The 23,823-nt window shown below is 41.3% G+C and overlaps 1 protein-coding gene across 7 annotated transcripts in view; it reads right to left on the bottom strand.

Moving 5' to 3' along the window:
• The window catches only part of LOC135094239 (uncharacterized), a 124,262-nt gene that overhangs the window by 64,896 nt on the left and 35,543 nt on the right, over positions 1-23,823 (bottom strand). The window contains exon 3 of one of the 7 annotated variants that reach the window (XM_063994162.1): positions 9,782-10,188. The exons of the other annotated variants lie outside the window; for them this stretch is intronic. Within the exon in view, the coding sequence (XP_063850232.1) occupies positions 10,080-10,188 (109 nt within the window). The 3' untranslated portion in view covers positions 9,782-10,079. Of the gene's footprint in view, positions 1-9,781; positions 10,189-23,823 lie in introns of those variants that run through there. 7 annotated transcript variants of the gene reach the window in all.

Genomic DNA, 23,823 nt, shown 5'->3' with positions numbered 1-23,823 from the left:
TCTAAATGAAGTAAAAACTAATGAGCATATGCATTTCCCCGGTTATGTAACCTTTAGAAGTAAGGCCACACAATCGAGTAACAGGGGAGGCACAGTGGTGCTGGTGAGAAACTGTATCGCCCCGTTTGTTTACGAGGTTGATACCAGTGTTAATGATCAGGTGTGGTTACAGTTTCGAAACATGTATGGTGTTTTGTTTGGTTTCATCTATGTACCACCAAGTGATTCCCAATATTATAGTCATGAGTCTTTTGCTGCTATTCAAGGAAAAATCAAGGCCAAGTACATGTGTAATGGTTACATCATGATGGGAGATATGAACGCAAGATTTGGCAAAAGAGCGAGGGAAATTTTACCATATGTACAAGAGCAAGAGAGTCACCCATATTCATACCCACATATAAATGATGATGTCAATGTTGCTAATGACAATGCAGAAGTGTTGTCTTCTATTTGTATGAATAACAAGCTTTTGGTGTTAAACAACCTGAAAACATGTAAGAATAATTTCGTGAGTGACAAAACGTACCGCAAGCGTGATGTATGGATTTCCGAGTTAGATGTATGTATTGTATCACCACAGTTGTTAGACTCTATTAATGATTTTTCAGTGATGCAACGTATCGACCTTCCATCTGACCACGCCCCAATAACTGCCACAGTGAATGTCACAGGGGTAGACCTAGATAACCTTAGTGTACGGGCGTCCACACTTGGTGGACACGCAGCTCTGTTAGGAACGGCAGGAAGATCAAGGTTGGTAAGAAAACCTGTAAGATTCTGTGAGATTGATAAGGAGAATTTTGTGAGACATATAGCACAACAAATGCCATGTATACAAGATGATGATGTGAATTCTTATGTTAACAACCTTTCGGACACTTTGTATACATATGCCAAGAGTAGTGTTGTACTGAATGAGGAAGTGTCGCCTGTCAGTAGAATGGAGTTAGGGAGATGGGAGAGGCTGATGGAGGATGATGATGCGAGGGTATGGAAGGCAATTGATTGGAAGGGTAACTATAGTACATCTACGCATAGTGATAGTAATCTACCAAGTGATGCAGAATTTAGAGACCATTTTGAGAAAGTACTGAATCCTGCACGAGAAACTCAAAATGATTTATCAGATCTGTCTACAGATATTAATATTCCTGTGCTTGACGAACCCATCTCTCCCCTAGAAGTACAAAATCAAATAAAAAGGATGAAGGTTAACAAGGCATGTGGGCCTGATGGTATCCCTCCTGGAGTTTTTTCACTTATGTCACCCCAGTGGCTTGTTACTATTGCCACATTATTTAGTTGTATTTTTTCATCTGCTATGTTCCCTTATGCATGGATTAGAGCAAAAGTTTTTGTAATATTTAAGAAAGGTGACAAGACTAACACTGATAACTATCGTGGAATAAGCGTCATTAACTCTATAGCTAAACTGTATGAGATGGTACTTTGTGAACGCCTGAATCAGTGGTTCAAACCAGACAGGGAACAAGCAGGGGCGCAGAAGAAGCGTGGATGTATAGAGCATATAGTAACGCTCAGGCTGCTTACCAACACAGCCAGGTTAAAGAAGATTAAGTTGTTTGTGGTATTTATAGATTTCTCGAAAGCGTATGACATCGTTCCAAGGAAAACTCTGTTTACTGTGATGAAGGGTTTGGGGTGCGGGGCCGTGATGCTGGCCGCTATGGTGGCCATGTATCGCACCACGGAAAGTGTTATCGGTGCCGCAGTATTGAGCGCCTCACAGGGAGTCAGACAAGGATCCCCTACCTCTTGCTTTTTGTTTGTAATGTTTGTCAATATGTTAATCAGATCTGTTAAAGAAAAGTGTAGACCAGAAGTATTTATAGAATGGTTAAAAATTTTAATGTTCATGGATGATACAGTATTATTATCAACGAGTAGGGAGAATATGTACATTAAGCTAAGGATATTACAGGAATATTGTAAAGAGTATGGTATGAGGATAAACAGTGCAAAGACGAAATTTTTTGTCATCAATGGTGGGCTAGGAGACAAGAAGGAGCCGTTTAGTGTAGGTGGTACGAGTATGAAAGTGGAACACTGTGATAGTTATATGTATTTGGGTTCACCATTTACATGTGACGGTTCTGTGTCTTCTGCCGTCAAGGTACATGCAAAGAACAAATTATGTCATGTGTTAAAGTTTATATCGTTTTTAAAGAAGAATAATGATATCCCCTTTATAGTAAAGCGACGTGTGTTTGACGCTGCCCTCCTGTCGTCACTAGTGTATGGTTGTGAGTCCTGGATTGATGCTGACGTTAAACCTGTAGTTAAGCTTTATAACTGGGCACTGAAACAACTGTTAGGGGTGAGAAAAACTACTCCTAACGTGGTGTGTTATGTCGAGTCGGGTTATCCATCGCTTCCTGACCTTGTGAAATATAGACAACATAAGTTTTTAAAGAAAATGTGGGATGAGAGGTCCAGTATGAATGATGATCCACTATCTTTTGCAATGAGAAAAGTAATAAACGAGAACACGAATATGGGCAAGTGCGTGAAAGAAATGATAAGAGGGGAAGTACCTGACATGTCTGTGTTATTGGAGAAAGCGAAGTGTTGCATCAGAGATTCAGGTACATCAAGATGCATAGTGTATAAAGACATAAATCCCACATTATCCACACACGAGATTTACACTAAGAGGCAAATCTTAAATGAGTTTCATAGACTGGAATTTACAAGGTTTCGATTATCTGGCCACACTCTAGCTATAGAAACAGGGCGATGGAATAGGCGAGGACGGGGCCGCTTACCGCTGGAGGAGCGGCTGTGCAGTTGTGGTGAGATACAGACGGAGAGACACGTACTGGAGAACTGTACTCTCACCCAACATCTAAGAAATAACTATAGATACGAAACGATGGAAGATGTATTTACAAAATGTACAACTAGCGAGATGTGTAACGTAATTTTCGATGTACTTAAAGTATATAAATAAGAAAATTTAAATGAATGCGAATAATTTGTATGATATCTGGTAATGTCTATTTTTGGGTAGAGAAAAATTTTTTTTATTTTGTATTTTGGGAGTTCTTTTGCTGCATTGCAAGAATATTTATTTAATGATTTAGAATATTGTGGACTACAATTATTAATGGACTACTGCTGTGGATATTTTTTTGTATTTTAGTTTTTGTTTTAGTTTTGTTTGCTGTAATATGATTGTGTAGTCAATAAATCTATCTATCTATCTATCTATCTATCTACGTGAGCGGAAAGTGGGGTAGTGGGTGAGCTGTGGGGAAAAGGCAGGCGCTGGGTGGGTGGGTGGGTGGGGGGAGGGAAGGAGAAAGGGGTTAGGTGTGTGTGTGTGTGTGTGTGTGTGAGGGGAGTGGGTGTCGACGATTGATAGATGGTGGTTGTGGTGGTGGTAATGAAACTGGTAGTAATGATAATAATAAAAATGACAAAAATAGCAGTAATAATAGAACAACGACGGTGACAAGACTAGAGGTAAGAATAACCGGCTTAATACTACTATTACTAATACTATTACTACTACCTAACACCAAGACTTCCATAAGCAGAACACTTGAAGTGCAAACTCTTCCCTCACTCACTCCCTTACAGTGTCACTCCATATCATCATTTTGTCCTTCTTTCCATGCTTTATTCCTCATTTTTCCACATGCCTGTTTTGAATACTCTCTCTCTCTCTCTCTCTCTCTCTCTCTCTCTCTCTCTCTCTCTCTCTCTCTCTCTCTCTCTCTCTCTCTCCTCTCTCTCTCTCTCTCTCTCTCTCTCTCTCTCTCTCTCTCTCTCTCTCTCTCTCTCTCTCTCGTATTTAACTGTGCATTAATCTCTCGTATTTGTTTACTGCCATGATCTTTGGTATTCTCTAAATGCACTTGAACACACACACACACACACACACACACACACACACACACACACACACACACACACACATGCACACCGTACATAATTTCTCCTTATTGTTTTCTCTTCGCCCCTTCCTCTCGTTCATTCTTTTTGTGAGTCTCTTCTCTTTCCTTAATTCTTCTCTTCATTAATTTTACTTTCCTTCGTCATGTTTGTCTCTTTATTCTATTACTCCCACATTACTGTTTTTACGTTTCTTCATTTTGTTCATCAAATAATGGGTTATTTTTCTCTGCATTACTGTTTCTTTCCCAATTGCCTTTGTCTGTCACTGTGTGTGTGTGTGTGTGTGTGTGTGTGTGTGTGTGTGTGTGTGTGTGTGTGTGTGTGTGTGTGTGTGTGTGTGTGTGTGTGTGTGTGTGTGTGTGTGTGTGTGTGTGTGTGTGTGAGTAAATGATTATTTTTTCTTCTCTTTATTTTTCTCCTATCTCTTCTTTGTTTTATATTCAATTTTTTTTCTCCGTCTACACAAGTTTTTCATTATTTATGCACTATTTTTATTGTGTGTGTGTGTGTGTGTGTGTGTGTGTGTGTGTATGTGTGTGTGTGTCTGCCTTTGATGTCCTTTCCCTTTCACTCTGCTTTTCCTTTCTTTCTCATTCATTTATCGTTGGTTGGTGTTCTCCATGTCTGCTTCCCCTCTCCCAAAGTTTTTCATCTGATATTTCCACTATTCCCCCTTCACGTGTAATATCTAAGTTACATCCTCTCGTTTTGTTTAATTCCTTTACCCGTCCATTCTCGTCCTGTCCCTATTACTTATCCTCTCTCTCTCTCTCTCTCTCTCTCTCTCTCTCTCTCTCTCTCTCTCTCTCTCTCTCTCTCTCTCTCTCTCTCTCTCATCTATCCTGCAGTTTCAACGCACACTAAAGAGAAATTACAAAGAATAATAACTTTTTTTTGTTCATAATGAAGCATTGTCACTTTGTGTCTAAAAGGTTTGGGTTTAGAGCTCCTCTTAATATATTCCTGTGTGATGTTCTTTTTTGTGCTTCGCCTTTTTCTTGTCATGTCAATTGTCATTGTTCCCTTCGTGTTTCTCTGTGTGTTTCTATATTACTTCTATCAGTCTTTGCTCTCCAAGGCTCAACTCTTCGATGCAAGTTTCATGTGTTATCTATCTATCCATTTATTTATTTATTTTATTTTTATTTTCTTTTTTTATTGAGTAATAACATTATTTTCTTTGCTACAGTCCTTGCTTTCCAATGTCCCATTATTACTTGTTTATTTGTTCTCTGTTATGCAGGAACATCATTTTTCTTCAGTACAGTCTTTGCTTTTCAGTGACCATTTCTTCGACCCAAGTAACTGGCACGAGTGTTATTGATATTTTTTTATCTTTTCACTTATTGTGCAAAAACCTCATTTTCCTTTCCTAAAGTCTTTGCTTTTTACCAACCATCTCTTATTGCCAAGTTCACAATATTTATGTATTTACTTTTTTTTTTTTTAGGGGGGGGGCAGGAACAACTTTTTTGAAGGCGAGAAAAACTAAGACATTTTTTTCAAAATGTAAAAAAAAAAAAAAAAAAAATCGTTTCTCTTTCCTGCATAAGATGGAGGTCAACAAAAGGTAGAAAATGTTAGGAGAAAAAATCCTCTTTGACTCTTCCGCTCAGGAAATTATCAAAACAAGATATAAGAAAAATAAATGTATTAAAAAATGAAAATAACTGAAGGGCAGAAATAAATAAAAAGTAAAGGAGGGCGAGGGAAACATGAACATTCTAAACTAAAACACCAGAAACTGAAACCAAACACTCCACACACCATCTTTATTTCCTTCCCTTAAAACACCAGACTGTGAAACCAAACACTCCACACACCATCTTTATTTCCTTCCCTTAAAACACCAGACTGTGAAACCAAACACTCCACACACCATCTTTATTTCCTTCCCTTAAAACACCAGACTGTGAAACCAAACACTCCACACACGCTAGCCTTCTGCTATGCTGTCCTGTCTCTCTTCCCAGTAGCTAGTTAGAAGTAATTACCAAACAGCCTTGCAAGGACCAAAAGATCTGTTGCTGTTTGGCTTTCCTTTGTATTCCTTTGTATTCCTTTGTATTCGTCCTCCTCCTCCTCCTCCTCCTTTTTCTCCTCCTCCTCCTCCTCTTTTCCTTTAATTACGTGTCTTTTTTTCCTTCCTAACCTCATATTTTCTCTTTCAGTGCAGTATAATAATTGGTTTCTCCTTTTCCTTCGTCTGTTCTTTCTTTTTTTCTCCTTTCAGTTATACCGTCATTCCAATCTTCTCTTTGTCCATTTACTTGGTTTCCTCCTCCTCCTCCTCCTCCTCCTCCTCCTCCCGTGTCTCTTTCATTTCCTTTTAGTAATCTTCTCTTTTTTTTTCCATTTCAATCAGTACGAGGTGTTTTTTCTTTTCTTCTTTTCTATTTTTCATGAATACTTGTTTACAATTTTATGTCTTACTTTCCATTTCAATGTATTCATCTTTTTAATTTCATCGTTAGGTTTTTTTTTTTACGTATGTTACTTTGTCCTCAATTTAATTTTCTTTTCATTTCATCTTCTGGTAGTGAAACAGGCTAAATAAAAATCTTACTGTTTGTCATCTTTTGAGTACCAGTCATTTGAGTACCAATATTTTGAATACAGCAGTGCAATCAGGCAGACTGTCACTGGAATAGAGACTTACTACTGTTTGTAATCCTGTGTAGTCTTTAGTGTCAATAGTTTGAATAGTGTGAAATCAAAAAGCTAGCAAGGGAATAAAGATTTCTCGCAGCACTACTCACTACAGGGACGGCCACGCTCTAGTCACGGTCCAGTCACGTTTTATTACATACACTTTAGTGAGGACTGTGAGGGCCGGTTTTTTTTTTTTTTTTTATGTAGGAAGGATACTGGCCAAGGGCAACAAAAATCTAATAAAAAAAAATGCCCACTGAAATGCCAGTCCCATAAAAGGGTCAAAGCAGTGGTCAAAAATTGGTGGATAAGTGTCTTGAAACCTCCCTCTTGAAGGAATTCAAGTCATAGGAAGGTGGAAATACAGAAGAAGGCAGGGAGTTCCAGAGTTAACCAGAGAAAGGGATGAATGATTGAGAATACTGGTTAACTCTTGCGTTAGAGAGGTGGACAGAATAGGGGTGAGAGAAAGAAGAAAGTCTTGTGCAGCGAGGCCGCGGAAGGAGGGGAGGCATGCAGTTAGCAAGATCAGAAGAGCAGTTGGCATGAAAATAGCGGTAGAAGACAGCTAGATATGCAACATTGCGGCGGTGAGAGAGGGGCTGAAGACAGTCAGTTAGAAGAGAGGAGTTGATGAGACGAAAAGCTTTTGATTCCACCCTGTCTTGAAGAGCAGTATGAGTGGAACCCCCCCAGACATGTGAAGCATACTCCATACATGGACGGATAAGGCCCTTGTACAGAGTTAGCAGCTGGGGGGGTGAGAAAAACTGGCGGAGACGTCTCAGAACACCTAACTTCATAGAAGCTGTTTTAGCTAGAGATGAGATGTGAAGTTTCCAGTTCAGATTATAAGTAAAGGACAGACCGAGGATGTTCAGTGTAGAAGAGGGGGACAGTTGAGTGTCATTGAAGAAGAGGGGATAGTTGTCTGGAAGATTGTGTCAAGTTGATAGATGGAGGAATTGAGTTTTTGAGGCATTGAACAATACCAAGTTTGCTCTGCCCCAATCAGAAATTTTAGAAAGATCAGAAGTCAGGCGTTCTGTGGCTTCCCTGCGAGATATGTTTACCTCCTGAAGGGTTGGACGTCTATGAAAAGACGTGGAAAAGTGCAGGGTGGTATCATCAGCATAGGAGTGGATAGGACAAGAAGTTTGGTTTAGAAGATCATTAATGAATAATAAGAAGAGAGTGGGTGACAGGACAGAACCCTGAGGAACACCACTGTTAATAGATTTAGGAGAAGAACAGTGACCGTCTACCACAGCAGCAATAGAACGGTCAGAAAGGAAACTTGAGATGAAGTTACAGAGAGAAAGATAGAAACCGTAGGAGGGTAGTTTGGAAGTCAAAGCTTTGTGCCAGACTCTATCAAAGGCTTTTGATATGTCCAAGGCAACAGCAAAAGTTTCACCAAAGTCTCTAAAAGAGGATGACCAAGACTCAGTAAGGAAAGCCAGAAGATCACCAGTAGGGCGGCCTTGACGGAACCCATACTGGCGATCAGATAGAAGGTTGTGAAGTGATAGATGTTTAAGAATCTTCCTCTTGAGGATAGATTCAAAAACTTTAGATAAGCAGGAAATTAAAGCAATAGGACGGTAGTTTGAGGGATTAGAGCGGTCACCCTTTTTAGGAAGAGGTTGAATGTAGGCAAACTTCCAGCAAGAAGGAAAGGTAGATGTTGACAGACTGAAAGAGTTTGACTAAGCAAGGTGCAAGCACGGAGGCACAGTTTCGGAGAACAATAGGAGGGACCCCATCAGGTCCATAAGCCTTCCGAGGGTTTAGACCAGCGAGGGCATGGAAAACATCATTACGAAGAATTTTAATACGTGGCATGAAGTAGTCAGAGGGTGGAGGAGAGGGAGGAACAAGCCCAGAATCGTCCAAGGTAGAGTTTTTAGCAAAGGTTTGAGCAAAGAGTTCAGCTTTAGAAATAGATGTGATGTGATAGCAGGCGTGAATGCTTCCATTAAAATGCATGTAATAATATGTGACTGCATCTTGAGCGGACCGTGACTTGAGCGTGACCATTCTTGAAGTGTTCCTCGGTCCTTACTTATCTTTTGCAATTAATATAGTAACAATAGTCAGTGTAGCGGCAGTGTGATTAAACAGGCTGACAAAGGACAAATATTCGTTTCTGTTTGTTATACTTTGTAGTCTTGAATTCAAGAGTACTTACTAATCTGGTCTCTGCTACGAACTTGCAAGTGTTAGGAGTAAATGCCCAAGGAACCTTCCAGTCTTTTATCTTGTACTGTCTTGTATTCTATGCAGTCTTTCATATCAATTGGTAAATACAGCACTGATCTGGTTTTTGTTACGAACACGCTGACTTCTGGAGTAAAACTTCAATGATCCTTGCTTACAGACATTCACCTTATCTTCTACTGTCAGTTTCTTTCCGTTTGTAATCTCCAATTCCGATTGCTAAGTATAGTACTGATCTGGCCTTCGCTACGGATGTTAGAAGTAAATCCCAATGATCCTTCCAAGTATTGACCTCCTCCTCCTACTGTGTGGTTTATAAATAGGGATAGGAAAGTCATGTGTATTAGTGTTTAGTCTTCCTTCTGTATCGGTCTTTATGTCTGGTTCCCTTATATCAGCGCTAGGACGGCGCCCCCTAACAAACGACCTTGCTTGCCGCATTTGGGAACCATTACCTCGAGTGGATGCTCTTCCTAACCTAGGACCGTGACCAGGATTTGAACCCGTGCGCCCAAGGACCAATGGAACCTTAAGTGCGCGCTGTACCACTGTACCACGGAGGCCACTGGTTATTCTTCCCATACGTAGACCAGACATGAGAATGCTGAGGTGGATAATGGGCGAATCAGTCGAAAAACATCTACGAAATGAAGAAGTGAGGAGAACAGGAGTAGAATGCTTTACGGAAGAGATAAAATTATCCCCCCACAAAAAAAAAAGAGATGATTTGATCACGTAATAGGATAACACAAAGAATCCATTACAGAGGATGGAGAAAACCAAATAAGGGAAGATCGAGGAGAAGACAGAGAGTGAGACAGGGGGACATAATTACGGCAGAACTGCAAAGGATGGGAGTCACAGAGGAATATGCAAGGGAAAGAACCAACTGAAGGGGGACACGTAAGGCGCTAACCCTTCACTCTATATAAAAAGAAGCGGCGGAAGGAGAAGACAAAGTACCAAAGAATAATGCAGAGCAATGTACTTCAACACACAAGCAAGGACATAGGGGTTCAAAACTCTGCGATCCTTTCCAGCCTTCCATATCAATAGATCGCTAAATATAGAAGCATCCCTGATCTATGTAGTCCCCCACCACGACCCCCGATGCTCTTATGGATAAATATTGAGTGATCCTCCTTGGCATTTAGCTTCTTTACCTCATTCTCGTGTCTGGTCTGTGAGAGAAGGGCGGGGCGGCTCGCGGGAGGTGTATTCTGGCGAGGCGGATGCTGAAGTTTGCCGAGCTTCGCGATTAGAGGCTTGAGGCAACGCAGCGCTCAAAGACAAGGAGATGGAGAGGATCGCTGAGGAAGAGCTGAGCATCGGAAGCCTTGCTTGGCTTCGTCGTGTCTTGTGTGGTGGTGGTGGTGGTGGTGGTAGTAGTGGCTGGAATGTAATGAGGTGTGTAAGGTTGTTTGTTTGTGTTGGGTGGGGATATACTAATAGTGTATCTAGCTGTCTATTTATCTATCTATCTAGCTGTCTGTTTGTCTATCTATCTATCTATCTATCTATTTATCTGTCCATGCTGTATAGGTTTGACAAATGACTGGATTGTGGTAGGAGGAAGACTGAATGTGGAAACGTTTGAAGTTTTTATAAAGATCTGCTTCATCCGGTGTTTTCTCACCACAACAATCCTTTCTATCTATCCATTTATCCATCTGGCATCTATCAGTGTATAATCTCTCTCTCTCTCTCTCTCTCTCTCTCTCTCTCTCTCTCTCTCTCTCTCTCTCTCTCTCTCTCTCTCTCTCTCTCTCTCTCTCTCTCTCTCTCTCTCTCTCTCTCTCTCTCTCTCTCTGTGTGTGTGTGTGTGTGTGTGTGTGTGTGTGTGTGTGTGTGTGTGTGTGTGTGTGTGTGTGTGTGTGTGTGTGTGCGCGCGCGCGCGCGCATGTGTGTGTTTTAAAGGTTGTTTGCTTACTGACATATTATCGTCTTCCCAGTATGCATACAGTGCACTGTGTTGTTGCATAACTGGTTTGTTTAAGTGATTGTGTGTGTGTACTACATTCATTTCACAAGTCTATGACGATTTTTCACCTTTTCATTACATGCTTTTCCATCATTTGTTGTGCTTTTTTTTTGTTTTTTTTCATAAGTACCTTTCTGTTTATTTTTATATATTCTGTTGTGGTCAATAAAATAATAATAATAATAATAATAATAATAATAGTAATAATAATAATAACAACAACGACAACAACATTAACAATAATAAGTTTCTTTCGTGTGTATCTATATCCCGGTTTCACTAATAGAAATTTATATATTGCGTTAAAACCACGATTACAAAGAAAAGCATTTACTTATCTTTATTACTCTCTTACGATAAACATTACAAGACTGTACAGTGTTTAGTGTTTATAAATAACAATGCATCCATCTCTCTGTGTGTTGGCGGTGACCTGCACGAGGGCGAGGAGGTGAGGGCGTGACGAACTGTGTGTGGGTGGTGAAGGCAGTCATACACTTTGTAAGGCGCCAAAACTGTGAAAAAACCTCCGCCAACCCCGCCCCCCCCTCTCTCTCTCTCTCTCTCTCTCTCTCTCTCTCTCTCTCTCTCTCTCTCTCTCTCTCTCTCTCTCTCTCTCTCTCTCTCTCTCTCTCCATGTTTCTCTATCTCTCCAATTCTGTGTGTGTGTGTGTGTGTGTGTGTGTGTGTGTGTGTGTGTGTGTGTTTTCTCTCTTATTATTCTTTTTTTATATATACATATATTTTTTTTTTACATTTTCTACGTTTCTTCTCTCATAAGCCTCAATCTTCTCCAATTCAGTCTTTATTCCATTCCTCCTCCTCCTCCTCCTCCTCCTCTTACTCTTCTTCCTCCTCCTTATCTCATTACTCTTCTTCCTCCTCCCCCTCCTCCTGCCCCTGCTCCTCACTCAAAGCCACAGCATTGCCCCCAAACGACTGTCGGTCAAGTTGTCTCTTCCTCCTGAATCTTACCGAGTCAGTGACCTCTTCCTCCTCCTCCTCCTCCTCCTCCTCCTCCAAAGTCTCTTAACCTCAGCTTTCTCTTCCTGCTTCTCTTCTTGAATGCAGTTGTTTACTATCCCCATTCACTGCCTCCACTTCGTAGCCTCACTCCCTCCTTCCTCCTTTTCCTCCTTTTTGCATAACAGAGAACCATTTTGAGTTGCTTCTCTTCTTCCTTCTCTATAATCCTTTCCCGCACACATTCTCCTCCTTCCTTTTCATTCTCTTTTACAATTCACATTCTCTTCCCTTACCTGTCCCGACACCTTCCTAGAAACTTCTCATCTTCCTCTTCCTCCTCTTCCTGTACCATTTACATTCTTCTCCTTTACCTGTTCTGACATCTTCCTAAAACACTATTCAGCTTCCCTCTACTCCTCGTCCTCCTCCTCCTCCAAATGCTCTCCTCCTTACTCTTCCACTCCTGACACACACACACAAAGAGAATCCAGCAACTTGTGTTCACTCTGCGGGCATACGATCGTATCTTATCCTCAGCTTCTGACTTCCCGCTGTCACACACGTGACTACTCTACCACGGAACCAGGTGCCTGCCTCTCAACTCGTGGCGCTGCCACGTGTATAGCTTGAGGCATACTGGATACGTGACCTCTAGCAGGCTACCAAGCCGATAACGAGGGGTGGAGTTCCATCGAGCTTCAGTCTCCTCCAAGGGTCGCTACAGCTCTGAGATCGCCTTGGCATACGCTGGGAGCCTCGTATACACTCGAGAGCGGTGGTAAGAGTTACACCAGTGTTACACACCCACACACACACACACATAAACACACACACACACACACAAACACATTTATATTTATTTTCTATTATGTATATGTAAAGGTGTTTATTTTTGTAATTTGTATCTATATGCATTTACTAACTTGGCTTAAGTTATTAACTGAACCAGTCTTTTAAGTTATTCAGTCCAGTTCAGATTGCCACTCCTTGTTACTTACTTTTACTTACTTAAATAATCTTCAATTTTGTATTGTTACTTAATTTAAGGGTTAACTTTAAGATATTAAATAGCAGTTAAAATGTCTCCTTTTCTCTTTTCTTTTAACCCTTCCATTGTTAGTGTGAGCAACACCCCTTCATGGTCCATCCCCTAGAGTTCAGTGTATGCTCACACGTAACAATTGGGGGCCCGTCCGGGATATTACACATGTTTACACATACATATAACTACACTAGTTCCTTTCCTGCTCTCGAGTGTATATGAAGTTGTGCTTATTTCTTTGTTGGTGAATTTTTGCGTTTTTCCGCTTTAAAAGTACGCGAAGTACCGGCGTCTAGTCATAAAAGCGTTAAAAACCTAACAATTGATTTCCTCAGTGTTGCTTTAGTGTCGGTTCGATTCCCCCTAGTAGTGACCTTCACCCCGAACTCCGAGACTCCTTAAAACTTGGGAACTTGCGTTCCACTCTTTGCTTAAAGCAGCGAATACGGCAAGCCATTACAAGTGCTTAAGTGTTAGTTCTATGGTAGTCATTTTGGGGCAGTGATTATCGCTACACTTCTTCGATTCGTTGCCTCTTCAGAAGCACAGTTAAGGCGTTGCTAACCTTGACTCAACTAGACTCAAAAACGAGTCTCTGTCGATGCACGCGGGTCAACTCATTTCCCTCCGACTCGTGGTTTCGAACCTGTCGTTCACGCGGGTCCTTCCGACTCGTGGTGGCGAACCTAGGTCTTGGATCAGGTTTCAGTGTAGGGCTCAGACACACTTGATTTGGTTCAATTGACCTCACGCTCATTAATCATGTCGCATGAGTTAAACTTGGACGCATTTTGCAGTAATCCTTCTGTGGCGGAGCTACAAACTGCCAAAGTGACAAAGAATGATTTAAAGTACATAGCCCGACAGTTTGATCTCTCATATCTGTCTGACATTCGGAAGAAAGAACTCCGAACTCAAATCCTAGTTCACCTTGGAGGTGAAGCCACTAGTGCTGCTTCACAGCACGACGCCAGTTTAATGCTCGAACTCGAAAAGCTGAAACTAGAGGCAGCAAGAGAAAGAGAGAGAGAAGAGAGAGAACTAAGGCGAGAAGAACTAGCTTTTCAAAAAGAAAAAGCGGAAAGAGATCTGGCATATGTAAAAGAAAAGGAGGAAAAAGAAAGAGAGGAGAGAGAAAAAGAAAGAGAGGAGAGAGAAAAAGAAAGAATCCACGAGACCCAACTCGCACAATTAAAATCTCGATCAACCACCACAGCTGACCTCAAACAAAAGTTAACTAAATATCTCTCACTAGTCCCTCAGTTCTCTGACAAAGACCCCGAAACTTTCTTTGGACAGTTCGAGGACACAGCAGTACATTTTGAACTGCCCCGAGAAGACTGGCCTTGGCTTCTTAAACCCAAACTCAGCCAAAAGGCTTTAACTATTTTGAACGGCCTCGAAAACAACACGGATTACGACTGTGTCAAACAGGACATCCTAGCGGCGTACTCCATTACCACAGAAGGATACCGTCAGTCTTTTCGAAAAATGTTCAAAACTCCGCAACAAACCTATCTAGAGTTTGCCTCAGAGAAACTGAGGGCTCTCAAGCGTTGGCTTAAGTCAGCCGCGATAACCACGTACGACGAATTAGTAAATCTCTTAGCCTTAGAAGAGTTCATGCGTAAGCTCCCTTACTCAGTAATGTTACACATCACCAACAAAAAAGAAACAGATCTTCTCAAAGCCGCTCAGTTAGCGGACCTTTTCTCCCTGGTGAATCGCAAGGCAACCTCAGACAAGCTGACCGAGACTCCTAGTGGTAAGATAAACTCGGGTAACTCAGGGGTTGGTAAAATGACCGGCAGTAGTACTCGACCACCTCTATTTTGTGCTTTTTGTAAACAGCCGGGGCACCTCATAAAGAACTGTCCTAATCCCATGTGCAAGGTAGCTCAAACATATCCTGCCAAGCCAGTTGCTTCCATACAAGCTCTTCCCTCCTTCCCTGTACCTAAAGACTTATTTGAGCCTTTCAGGTCTGTAGGCACCATCAGCATTGATAACAAGGATCACCCAGTTAAGATTGTGAGAGACACCTGTTCAGCTCAGTCCCTAGTGCTGAAGTCAGCAGTCCCTGGTATTGAACAGTGTTACACAGGTGAAAAGGTATATTTAAAAGACTTCCATGGCCCCTTCCCCATTGCATTAGCTAAGGTACATCTTGATAGCCCACTAGTAAGAGGTGAAGTGATAATAGGAGTTAGTGAAGAACCAGCCTTACCCATCCCTAATGCTCAACTACTCCTCGCTAATGACCTAGCTGGCAGTAAGGTGACTCCCCCTTTGGTAATTAGTGACACAATGCTGATGGATAACCCCACTGTACAGTTAGAAGAGCAACAACCAGGCTTATTCCCTGTTTGTGTCACTACTCGTGCACAAGCAAGGAAATCTGATCAGTCTTTCTCACTTCCAAAGAAGAGCCCATCCCCACTTGAACTCAATCAAATATTTTCTGAAAAACTTCTCACTGAGGCTCAACAGGAAGACACTACTTTGACTCAATTTCATGACAAGGTTATCCCTCCAGATCAAATTACTCATTACCCTGCCTTTTACAAACAGTATGGAGTTCTCATGAGAGTGTTCCGGCCCTCTAAGGTCCCAGATGATGCTGCTTGGGCAGAAGCCCACCAGGTGGTTGTGCCTACCATACTCAGACATTCCATACTAGAGATCGCTCATGAAAGTTTTGCTGGTCACTTGGGCATCAAGAAGACATGTGAGAAGATCCTCGCTGACTTTTACTGGCCAGGATTAAGGGAGGATGTGAAGAATTACGCCAGTACTTGTCATCTCTGCCAGATAGCGGGTAAACCTAACGTAACTATCCCACCCTACCCTCTCCAACCTATTGCTGTTCCCTCAGAACCATTTCATAAAATAATAATTGACATTGTGGGGCCTCTTCCAAAAACCAAGAAAGTTAATGAATATATCCTAACAATTCTTGACCCAACAACTAGGTATCCCGAAGCCTTTCCGATACGTAAAATCAACACCAACACTATTGTGTCCAAGCTAAACCACTTCTTTACTACCTTCGGGATTCCTCAAACCATTCAGAGTGACCGAGGAACTAATTTCACTAGCGTTCTCTTCACAGAGGTGTTAAAAGGGCTTGGTATCGCACAAACCTTGTCTTCTGCCTATCACCCGCAATCACAGGGCGCTCTAGAAAGATTTCATCAGACACTGAAAGGACTTCTACGCAAATTCTGTCACGAGCAGGAGAGCGAATGGGATGACGCACTCCCCTACATGCTTTTTGCCATCAGGGAAGCACCTAACGAGAGTACAGGAGTTTCCCCATTCGAGCTCCTGTTCGGTAGGAAAGTGCGGGGACCATAAGGATTATTAAAGACAAATTGTTAGATTCCACTACCCACAAACTTGTCTCTGTAACTAAATACTTGAACAACCTTAAAGCCACACTCACTAAAGTTCGCACCTTTGCTGATAACAACTTACACAAATCTCAAAACACCATGAAGAAACACTTTGATCAGAAGGCCAGAGTTAGAGTATTTGATAGAGGTGATCAAGTCCTTGCATTCATACCCACACCTAAACACCCATTACAAGTAAAGTATCATCGTCCCTATGAGGTAGTGGAAAAGGTAGGAGATAACAACTACATCATAAACATTCCAGACCGCCGAAAGGCAACACAGTTAATACACGTTAATCTCCTAAAAATGTATAAATGTAGAACCCCTGTGACTGGCGCCCAACCAACCCCTAGAGTATAGCTTCCTGTGGTACCATTGAACCCCAGGAGGCTGACTCAAAGTTAAAACCTGCCTCTGTGTGTTCATTGATGTATGATAAATGTATTACCACTGAGATTGACACAAACACCATACATCCCAAGGACACGCAAAACAACACCTACATTATCCAACACTTAGATGGTCAGCTCCGTCATCTTTCATCCTCTCGAGCACTGGATATCTCAAGATTGATCTCTCAGTATGACGTGTTCGGTGACCATCCTAAAATCTGTAATGTCCTCCGCCATGATGTGAAGGTGCTTCCAGGAACCTTCCCTATCAAGCAGTCTCCCTACAGAGTCAACCCCCGGAAACGAGAACAGATGCAGAAGGAGGTCCAGTACTTATTAGAGCAGGGCTTGGCTATACCCAGCAGCTCCCCATGGGCATCACCCTGCCTCCTAGTACCCAAGGAGGACGGACAACTGCGATTCTGCACGGATTACCGACGGGTCAACGCCGTCACCATTCCTGACGCCTATCCTCTGCCTCGGGTAGACGACCTGAAAGATGAAGTAGGTCAAGCCAAATTTGTTACTAAGCTGGACCTATTAAAAGGGTATTATCAAATAGCCCTTACTGAAAGAGCTCAGATAGTCTCTGCCTTCATCACCCCTTTTGGACTTTTCCAGTATGTAGTAGCCCCATTTGGCATGAGGAATTGCCCCGCTACTTTCCAGAGGGCAATGAACAAGGTAATGCAGGGATTAAAAGGAGTGCTGGTTTACTTAGATGATATTCTTATTTTTTCACATGAATGGGATGACCACCTGTACCAGATCCAGAATGTACTCAGCCGTCTGCAGGAAGCGAACCTCACCGTGAAGCTGGCGAAGTCTACGTTCGGAGCTGCCACCGTCTCCTACCTAGGACATCAGACCGTCCGGCCCAAGACCGCTAACGTCGCCGCAGTACTGAAGTACCCAACTCCCACTACTCGACGCGAGCTCCGCCGCTTCCTGGGCATGGCGGGGTTCTACCGGCGTTTCTGTCCAAACTTCGCAGACGCAGCTGGGCCACTTACTAGACTAACTAGTGGGAATGTGGCGTACGAATGGACCCCTGCCTGCCAACATGCCTTCAATCAACTTAAGAACTTGCTTGCTCGGGAACCGGTTTTGCGTGCGGCCGACTTCCGTAAACCCTTCATCATACATACTGACGCCAGTGATCACGCTTCGGGTGCCGCCCTCCTGCAAGAATCTGACGGAATCTTTCACCCAGTCGCCTACCACTCCGAGAAGTTCAACATCCATCAGAAGAATTACAGCACTATCGAGAAAGAACTTTTAGCCATTATCTCTGCCATCAAGAAGTTTGAGTACTATCTTCAGTCCAACACCCAGCCACTCCAAATCTACACTGACCACAACCCTTTGACTTTTCTCAACAGGAACCGCTTCACTAACCAACGTCTGCTACGATGGTCTCTACAGCTCCAGCCTTACCACATTGAAATGCACCATATTAAGGGACTGGACAACTGCCTTGCTGACACTTTGTCTCGCCTTCCCACTACGCCTCGCATCACTACCCGTCGCGACCCTGAGGACCCTAGGATCCTGTTGCCGGGGATGCAGTCGTGCCTTGTGAACCGGTCGATGGAGGCAGCCGAGGGCCGAGCACTGCCAGAAGAACCATCTACCGGGCCCCAGACTACACACGTTCTGGTGGAATCAACCTTCACGGGACAGGAACCACCTCACTTCTCTAATGACGCAGAGTCATTCCTTCTGCGTCATCCTAAGAAGGGGGAATGTCACACACGTGACTACTCTACCACGGAACCAGGTGCCTGCCTCTCAACTCGTGGCGCTGCCACGTGTATAGCTTGAGGCATACTGGATACGTGACCTCTAGCAGGCTACCAAGCCGATAACGAGGGGTGGAGTTCCATCGAGCTTCAGTCTCCTCCAAGGGTCGCTACAGCTCTGAGGTCGCCTTGGCATACGCTGGGAGCCTCGTATACACTCGAGAGCGGTGGTAAGAGTTACACCAGTGTTACACACCCACACACACACACACACAAACACATTTATATTTATTTTCTATTATGTATATGTAAAGGTGTTTATTTTTGTAATTTGTATCTATATGCATTTACTAACTTGGCTTAATATTAACTGAACCAGTCTTTTAAGTTATTAACTGAACCAGTCTTTTAAGTTATTTAGTCCAGTTCAGATTGCCACTCCTTGTTACTTACTTTTACTTACTTAAGTAATCTTCAATTTTTTGTATTGTTACTTAATTTAAGGGTTAACTTTAAGATATTAAATAGCAGTTAAAATGTCTCCTTTTCTCTTTTCTTTTAACCCTTCTATTGTTAGTGTGAGCAACACCCCTTCATGGTCCATCCCCTAGAGTTTCAGAGTATGCTCACACGTAACACCGCGGACATGCATCAGTTGGTCTGGTGCACTGATTGCTTGGACGCCTTTATAAGGCAACATAAATGATTAGTCAATTAGTGTTTTTTTTTTTTTTTAATAGGGCAGCTGGCCAAGAGCAACAAAAGGTTAGAATAAAAAAGGCCAACTAGAGTGCCAGTTCCTTAACGCAGGTCAAAAAGGACCACCGAAAATTGGTTGGAAGATAAGTGTCTTGAAACCTGCTTCTTGAAAAGGAAGGAGGAAATACAGAAGCAGGCAGGAGTTCAAGAGTTCATCGAAAAGGGATGAATGATTGGGTCACTGATCGCCTGGATGACTTAAGGTGGCGGCAAGAAGGATAGACAGGCATAAAGACAGGCACTGGTATTCTTCTACGCTTCTTGTTATTTTCAAGGACTATTTTCAGTGGCCTCGATGCACTACAGTATCTTCTATCTCTCACCCCTGTACTGTCCACTTCTCTGATGGAAGAGCTAACCAGTATTCTCAATCATTCATCTATTTTTTAGGCAAACTCTGGAACTGACTGCCTGCCTCTGTTTTCCTTCCTGTGACCTCAACTTTTTCAAGACGGAGGGTTTAAGACATTTATCCTCCAATTTAGGATGATATTTTTGACCTCTCCTTAAGGACTGGCACTTCACTGGACCTTTTTCTTCTAATATTTTTTTTTTACTATTTGCCAGTGCCCCTCCTACATATGAAAAAAACACAGATATCAATTGGCATTTTCTTCAAAACAATGACGTACTTTATTACGTTTACTTTATCAAGTAAATATCACGCTTTCTCACACGGGATACGGAAGAGGGCAAGCAGTGGAGGTGGCTTGCAAAAAAACAACGATCCTGTATAGAAACTGAATCGTTAGGGAACTTTAAAAGAAGTTTAGACAAGATAAGACGTGCTGGAGGAAGAAACATGACTGGTGCCTCGTACTATAAAGGACGGAGACTTAGTGGTGAAAGGAATGGATGGAGGCTTCATAAATAAGACTACATTTGGCGACTGACAAAGGGAATAATTGGCGAGGGAACGGTTAGAGAAGATAGGAGAAACTGGCGAGGGGAAGGTAAGGAAAGAGAGGAGACAAAGGTTCGGAATTCTCGAATGCCTTGTTCCCCCATCAGGATTGTTTTCCGATGGCCACGGAGATGAACGGCAGTGTTTTTACGAGCGTTTTTTTTTTTTTTCTAATGTTGTAGAGTTAATAACTTCTCATTAGAAATGTGAAAATATTTGTGAAAGCCTCAGATAACTTCAACTATTTTTCTACTACTGGTGTCTTCATGATTCTAGTGATGGTTTAATGAGAACTCAATCATTAATGGGAAAAACACACGCGAGAACCGGACCATTCATCACAATAACCTTTGAAAACAGTCCTTTTGAGAGTTGTAAAGGTTTTAACTCATGGATTTGTTTGTGATACGCTACACTGCTTGAATTCATGGTCAGACACATTGTTCTCTCATTAGGATAACTTTCAGAGAGGAGGAGGCAGTAGACACCTGCTGAAAGAGTAATTACGCCCACTGAGGACTCAAGCACTGGACCAGGGGATGGTGAAAACTATCTATCACCCACCTGTGACCCAGCTGAACATCTCCCTTTGCGTCTTACAACACGAAGGAGGCAGTCACAGCCTGTCTTCTAAAGACGATTCTTCTTTCACACATTGCTACATGCACCTAATACAAGCACACCCTTAGCTCAAAAATTATAAAAAAAAATAATTATAATTGTTTTTACCTTTAGTGGGCTTTTTTTTTATTTTTGTTCGCCTTTTTGTGTTGGCCAGTGCCCCCTTGCATAAAAAGACTATTGGTCGAGTTGTCAAAAATGTTTTTATGACCATTAATAATATAGAATCTTTATGAGATTATAATTAAAATCATGCCAACACTTGAAAGCCCCCAAAAACCTCAACTAGAGCATATTGAATATCAACAATCGTCGAGACAAATCAGTGAAACGTCACAAGGGAGTTTATAAAAAAAAAAATATATATATATATATATATATATATATATATATATATATATATATATATATATATATATATATATATATATATATATATATATATATATATATATATATATATATATATATATATATATATATATATATATATATATATATACATATGAATGAGGTGGAAATAGGTAGGTACATTTCATACAGGAACTGTCACGTGCAGGCCAGACGCCTGCTTCCAGGTTCCCTTACTTTATGTTCTTCCGTTCAGCAATACGAATCTCTAATCTAAAGTGGGAGATGTTCTGGAAAGTATATGTGAAAGTTCCTTATGTAGAAACGGTCAATGCGAGGACATGAGGCGATAACCTTTTCACTGCGGGCCAAGGTGCTGCGAAGGCCGCTTGACGAAGACGAAGTTGTGAGCTGAGTCTGGATGCAACTTTCCCGCGCCTCGAGATAACTCTACACAACTCAGGAATTTACTGCCAGGAAGAGAAGGAGAAGGAGGAGGAGGAGGAGGAAGAGGTCGTCGGAGGACACAAGAGGGCAGGCGGGAGAATGTTTTGTCCACCTCCTTCCACCCTTTTCCTCTTCCCACGGGCAAGAAGATCCAATAAAATCGCTTTTAGGTTGCAAATTCCAAGAACAAGTCGACTCACAAAGGATTCCGGTCTTTTGTGCGGGTTTCAAAAGTCAAATGAGATAATAACGAGTGTCTCTCAGACTTTGATATTGAACTGTAAACAACTGGTCGTAGTTTTAGTATTAGCTTCAGTTTTGTTTTGTTTGTTTTTTTACTTATATTACAAAGTTTTAAGATAATTATTGTTCTCTACATGCATCCTTTGATACTGGTGCGTTAATCTGAAGGCAAATAAGGTAATACAGTCAAGACTGAATTTTAAGAGAGCCATCTAGAGTTTACACTTAAATTCTAAGTGATTAACATACAAAGGCATACAAAGGCTAAGACAGTGATTCCTAAGCTGGAGTTAAATTATCCCCTCGTGGTAACCTAACCACTTTTCGGGGGTAATGTGGGGTGACAGAAAAAAGGGAAGAGTTCTGGAAGTTAAGAAAACATTGAGGTACCTTGTATTGGATTACTTAAGTTTTAGTATGCAAAGTTAAGCTATTATAATGAAATGATAAAGTTAACCCGAATATCAGTAAACATTAATAAATATTATGTAGTATTAAGTCTATGTAAGTGTATGGCCAGCAAAGATTACGACACTTAAGCTTCAGGACACAGTCACTCCGCAACCCTGACCACGACGTGTCCAGCATATGTCACACTCACTGCTTGAGCCTCCCTGTATTTCACACTTTGTTTTTTTCCGTGAGCATCATCCGAGGTAGACATAAGCAGGCATGAGTGTGTACTGACCTGTGCATTATAACTGGTATTTGCTTACTATCATATCCTTCCTCTGCTGAATAAGCTCTTCTAATTTGGCCATATATGTCATTACTTCTTATTAGCTTCACTGTGTTTCTAAGTTACATGGCAACATTTTCTCTTACAGGTTCCCATGGCAATGACTTCGGGTTTTCCTGTTACGTAAACGAAGCCAGGTCAAGGATACGAAAAACACAAAACAAAACGAAAAAGTGAAAAGAAACAGGCAAGTGCTATTCAACAGGGATAAATCGTCGTTGTTATGTTTTTTTTTTTTTTCCTGTCAAAGGTACTAAAAATTAGACAGGAAGACAGTCCATTACGCCACACCTCAAAAATCTAAATCTAGAAGGAATAACAAACAAGACCAATTTAACAGTTCATGGAAGAGAGAAGAGAAGAAAATTTTTTTTTTTTTTCCAAAGAGACAGGAAGACTCCTTGCTGTGTTGATCTTTTCTTTGCACACAATTTGAGACAAACCAAAGGATAAAAGAGAAAAGAAACATCACAAAAAAACAGAAGAGCGAGAGTCATTCCAAGGAGACTGAAAGAGTTGTTGTTGTGGTTTGATCTTTCACAAACCTGCACGATTGAAGACATCCTAAAGAAAATAAAACAAAAGCACCAAACGTTATTCCACTGGAACGAAAGACTTGTCAATGTTGTATGTGTTGTATTTTTCTCAACACAAATGAAGGCAAGACAAAGATAGGAAAAATAAGACCAGGGTAAACAGCAAGTGTAAATCCAAAGACTTAAAAGACAGAAAAAAAAAAAACACTAAACATTTTCGTTGAGAGTGGATTTGGATAGGAGACGTACGAAATACCAGCCATTTCTTAGAAAAGATAATTAAAATCAGAGCAGGATCCGAGTCGTATACTTGACCGTCTAATAACTTTACTACCAAGCCGTTAAGATTACAAGTACTAAATCTAACGAGGTACTTGTATGTGTGTGTATATATATATATATATATATATATATATATATATATATATATATATATATATATATATATATATATATATATATATATATATATATATATATATATATATATATATGAAGAAAAAAGTGCAAAATCACTCGGAAACGAAACGGCGCACTTAACTTCTTGGAAACAGATCGAGCATTTAATACGGCTCAAATATTAAAAAAAAAAAAAAAAACAATATAAGGTTTTGAGTCAATTAAAACTGAAAATTCTAGCTAAACGAGTCCTATTATCTTACTGAAAGGTGGCGAGTTAATCCTACAGGCAATTCACGGCCTTTTCAATGGATGCATTTCAAAGTATCTACTGTTATTCTAGCACTGTCTCTCCTACCAATCTAACAAGAACAACAGTGTTTCAAGTGATCTGCCTATAACTTGCCTTTCATATTCAAAGTATTCCAGATTAAGAGAGTTTCAGATTTCCTGTTATAGGTGCATCAACTGCCTCTCTTCTTTAAAGCTTACCACATCAACAATATC

The sequence above is a fragment of the Scylla paramamosain genome, chromosome 45, assembly GCF_035594125.1.
Source record: "Scylla paramamosain isolate STU-SP2022 chromosome 45, ASM3559412v1, whole genome shotgun sequence".
Taxonomy (NCBI): domain Eukaryota; kingdom Metazoa; phylum Arthropoda; class Malacostraca; order Decapoda; family Portunidae; genus Scylla; species Scylla paramamosain.
Note: the sequence above shows the minus strand (reverse complement) of the source record. Positions and strands in the feature narration are given on the sequence as shown.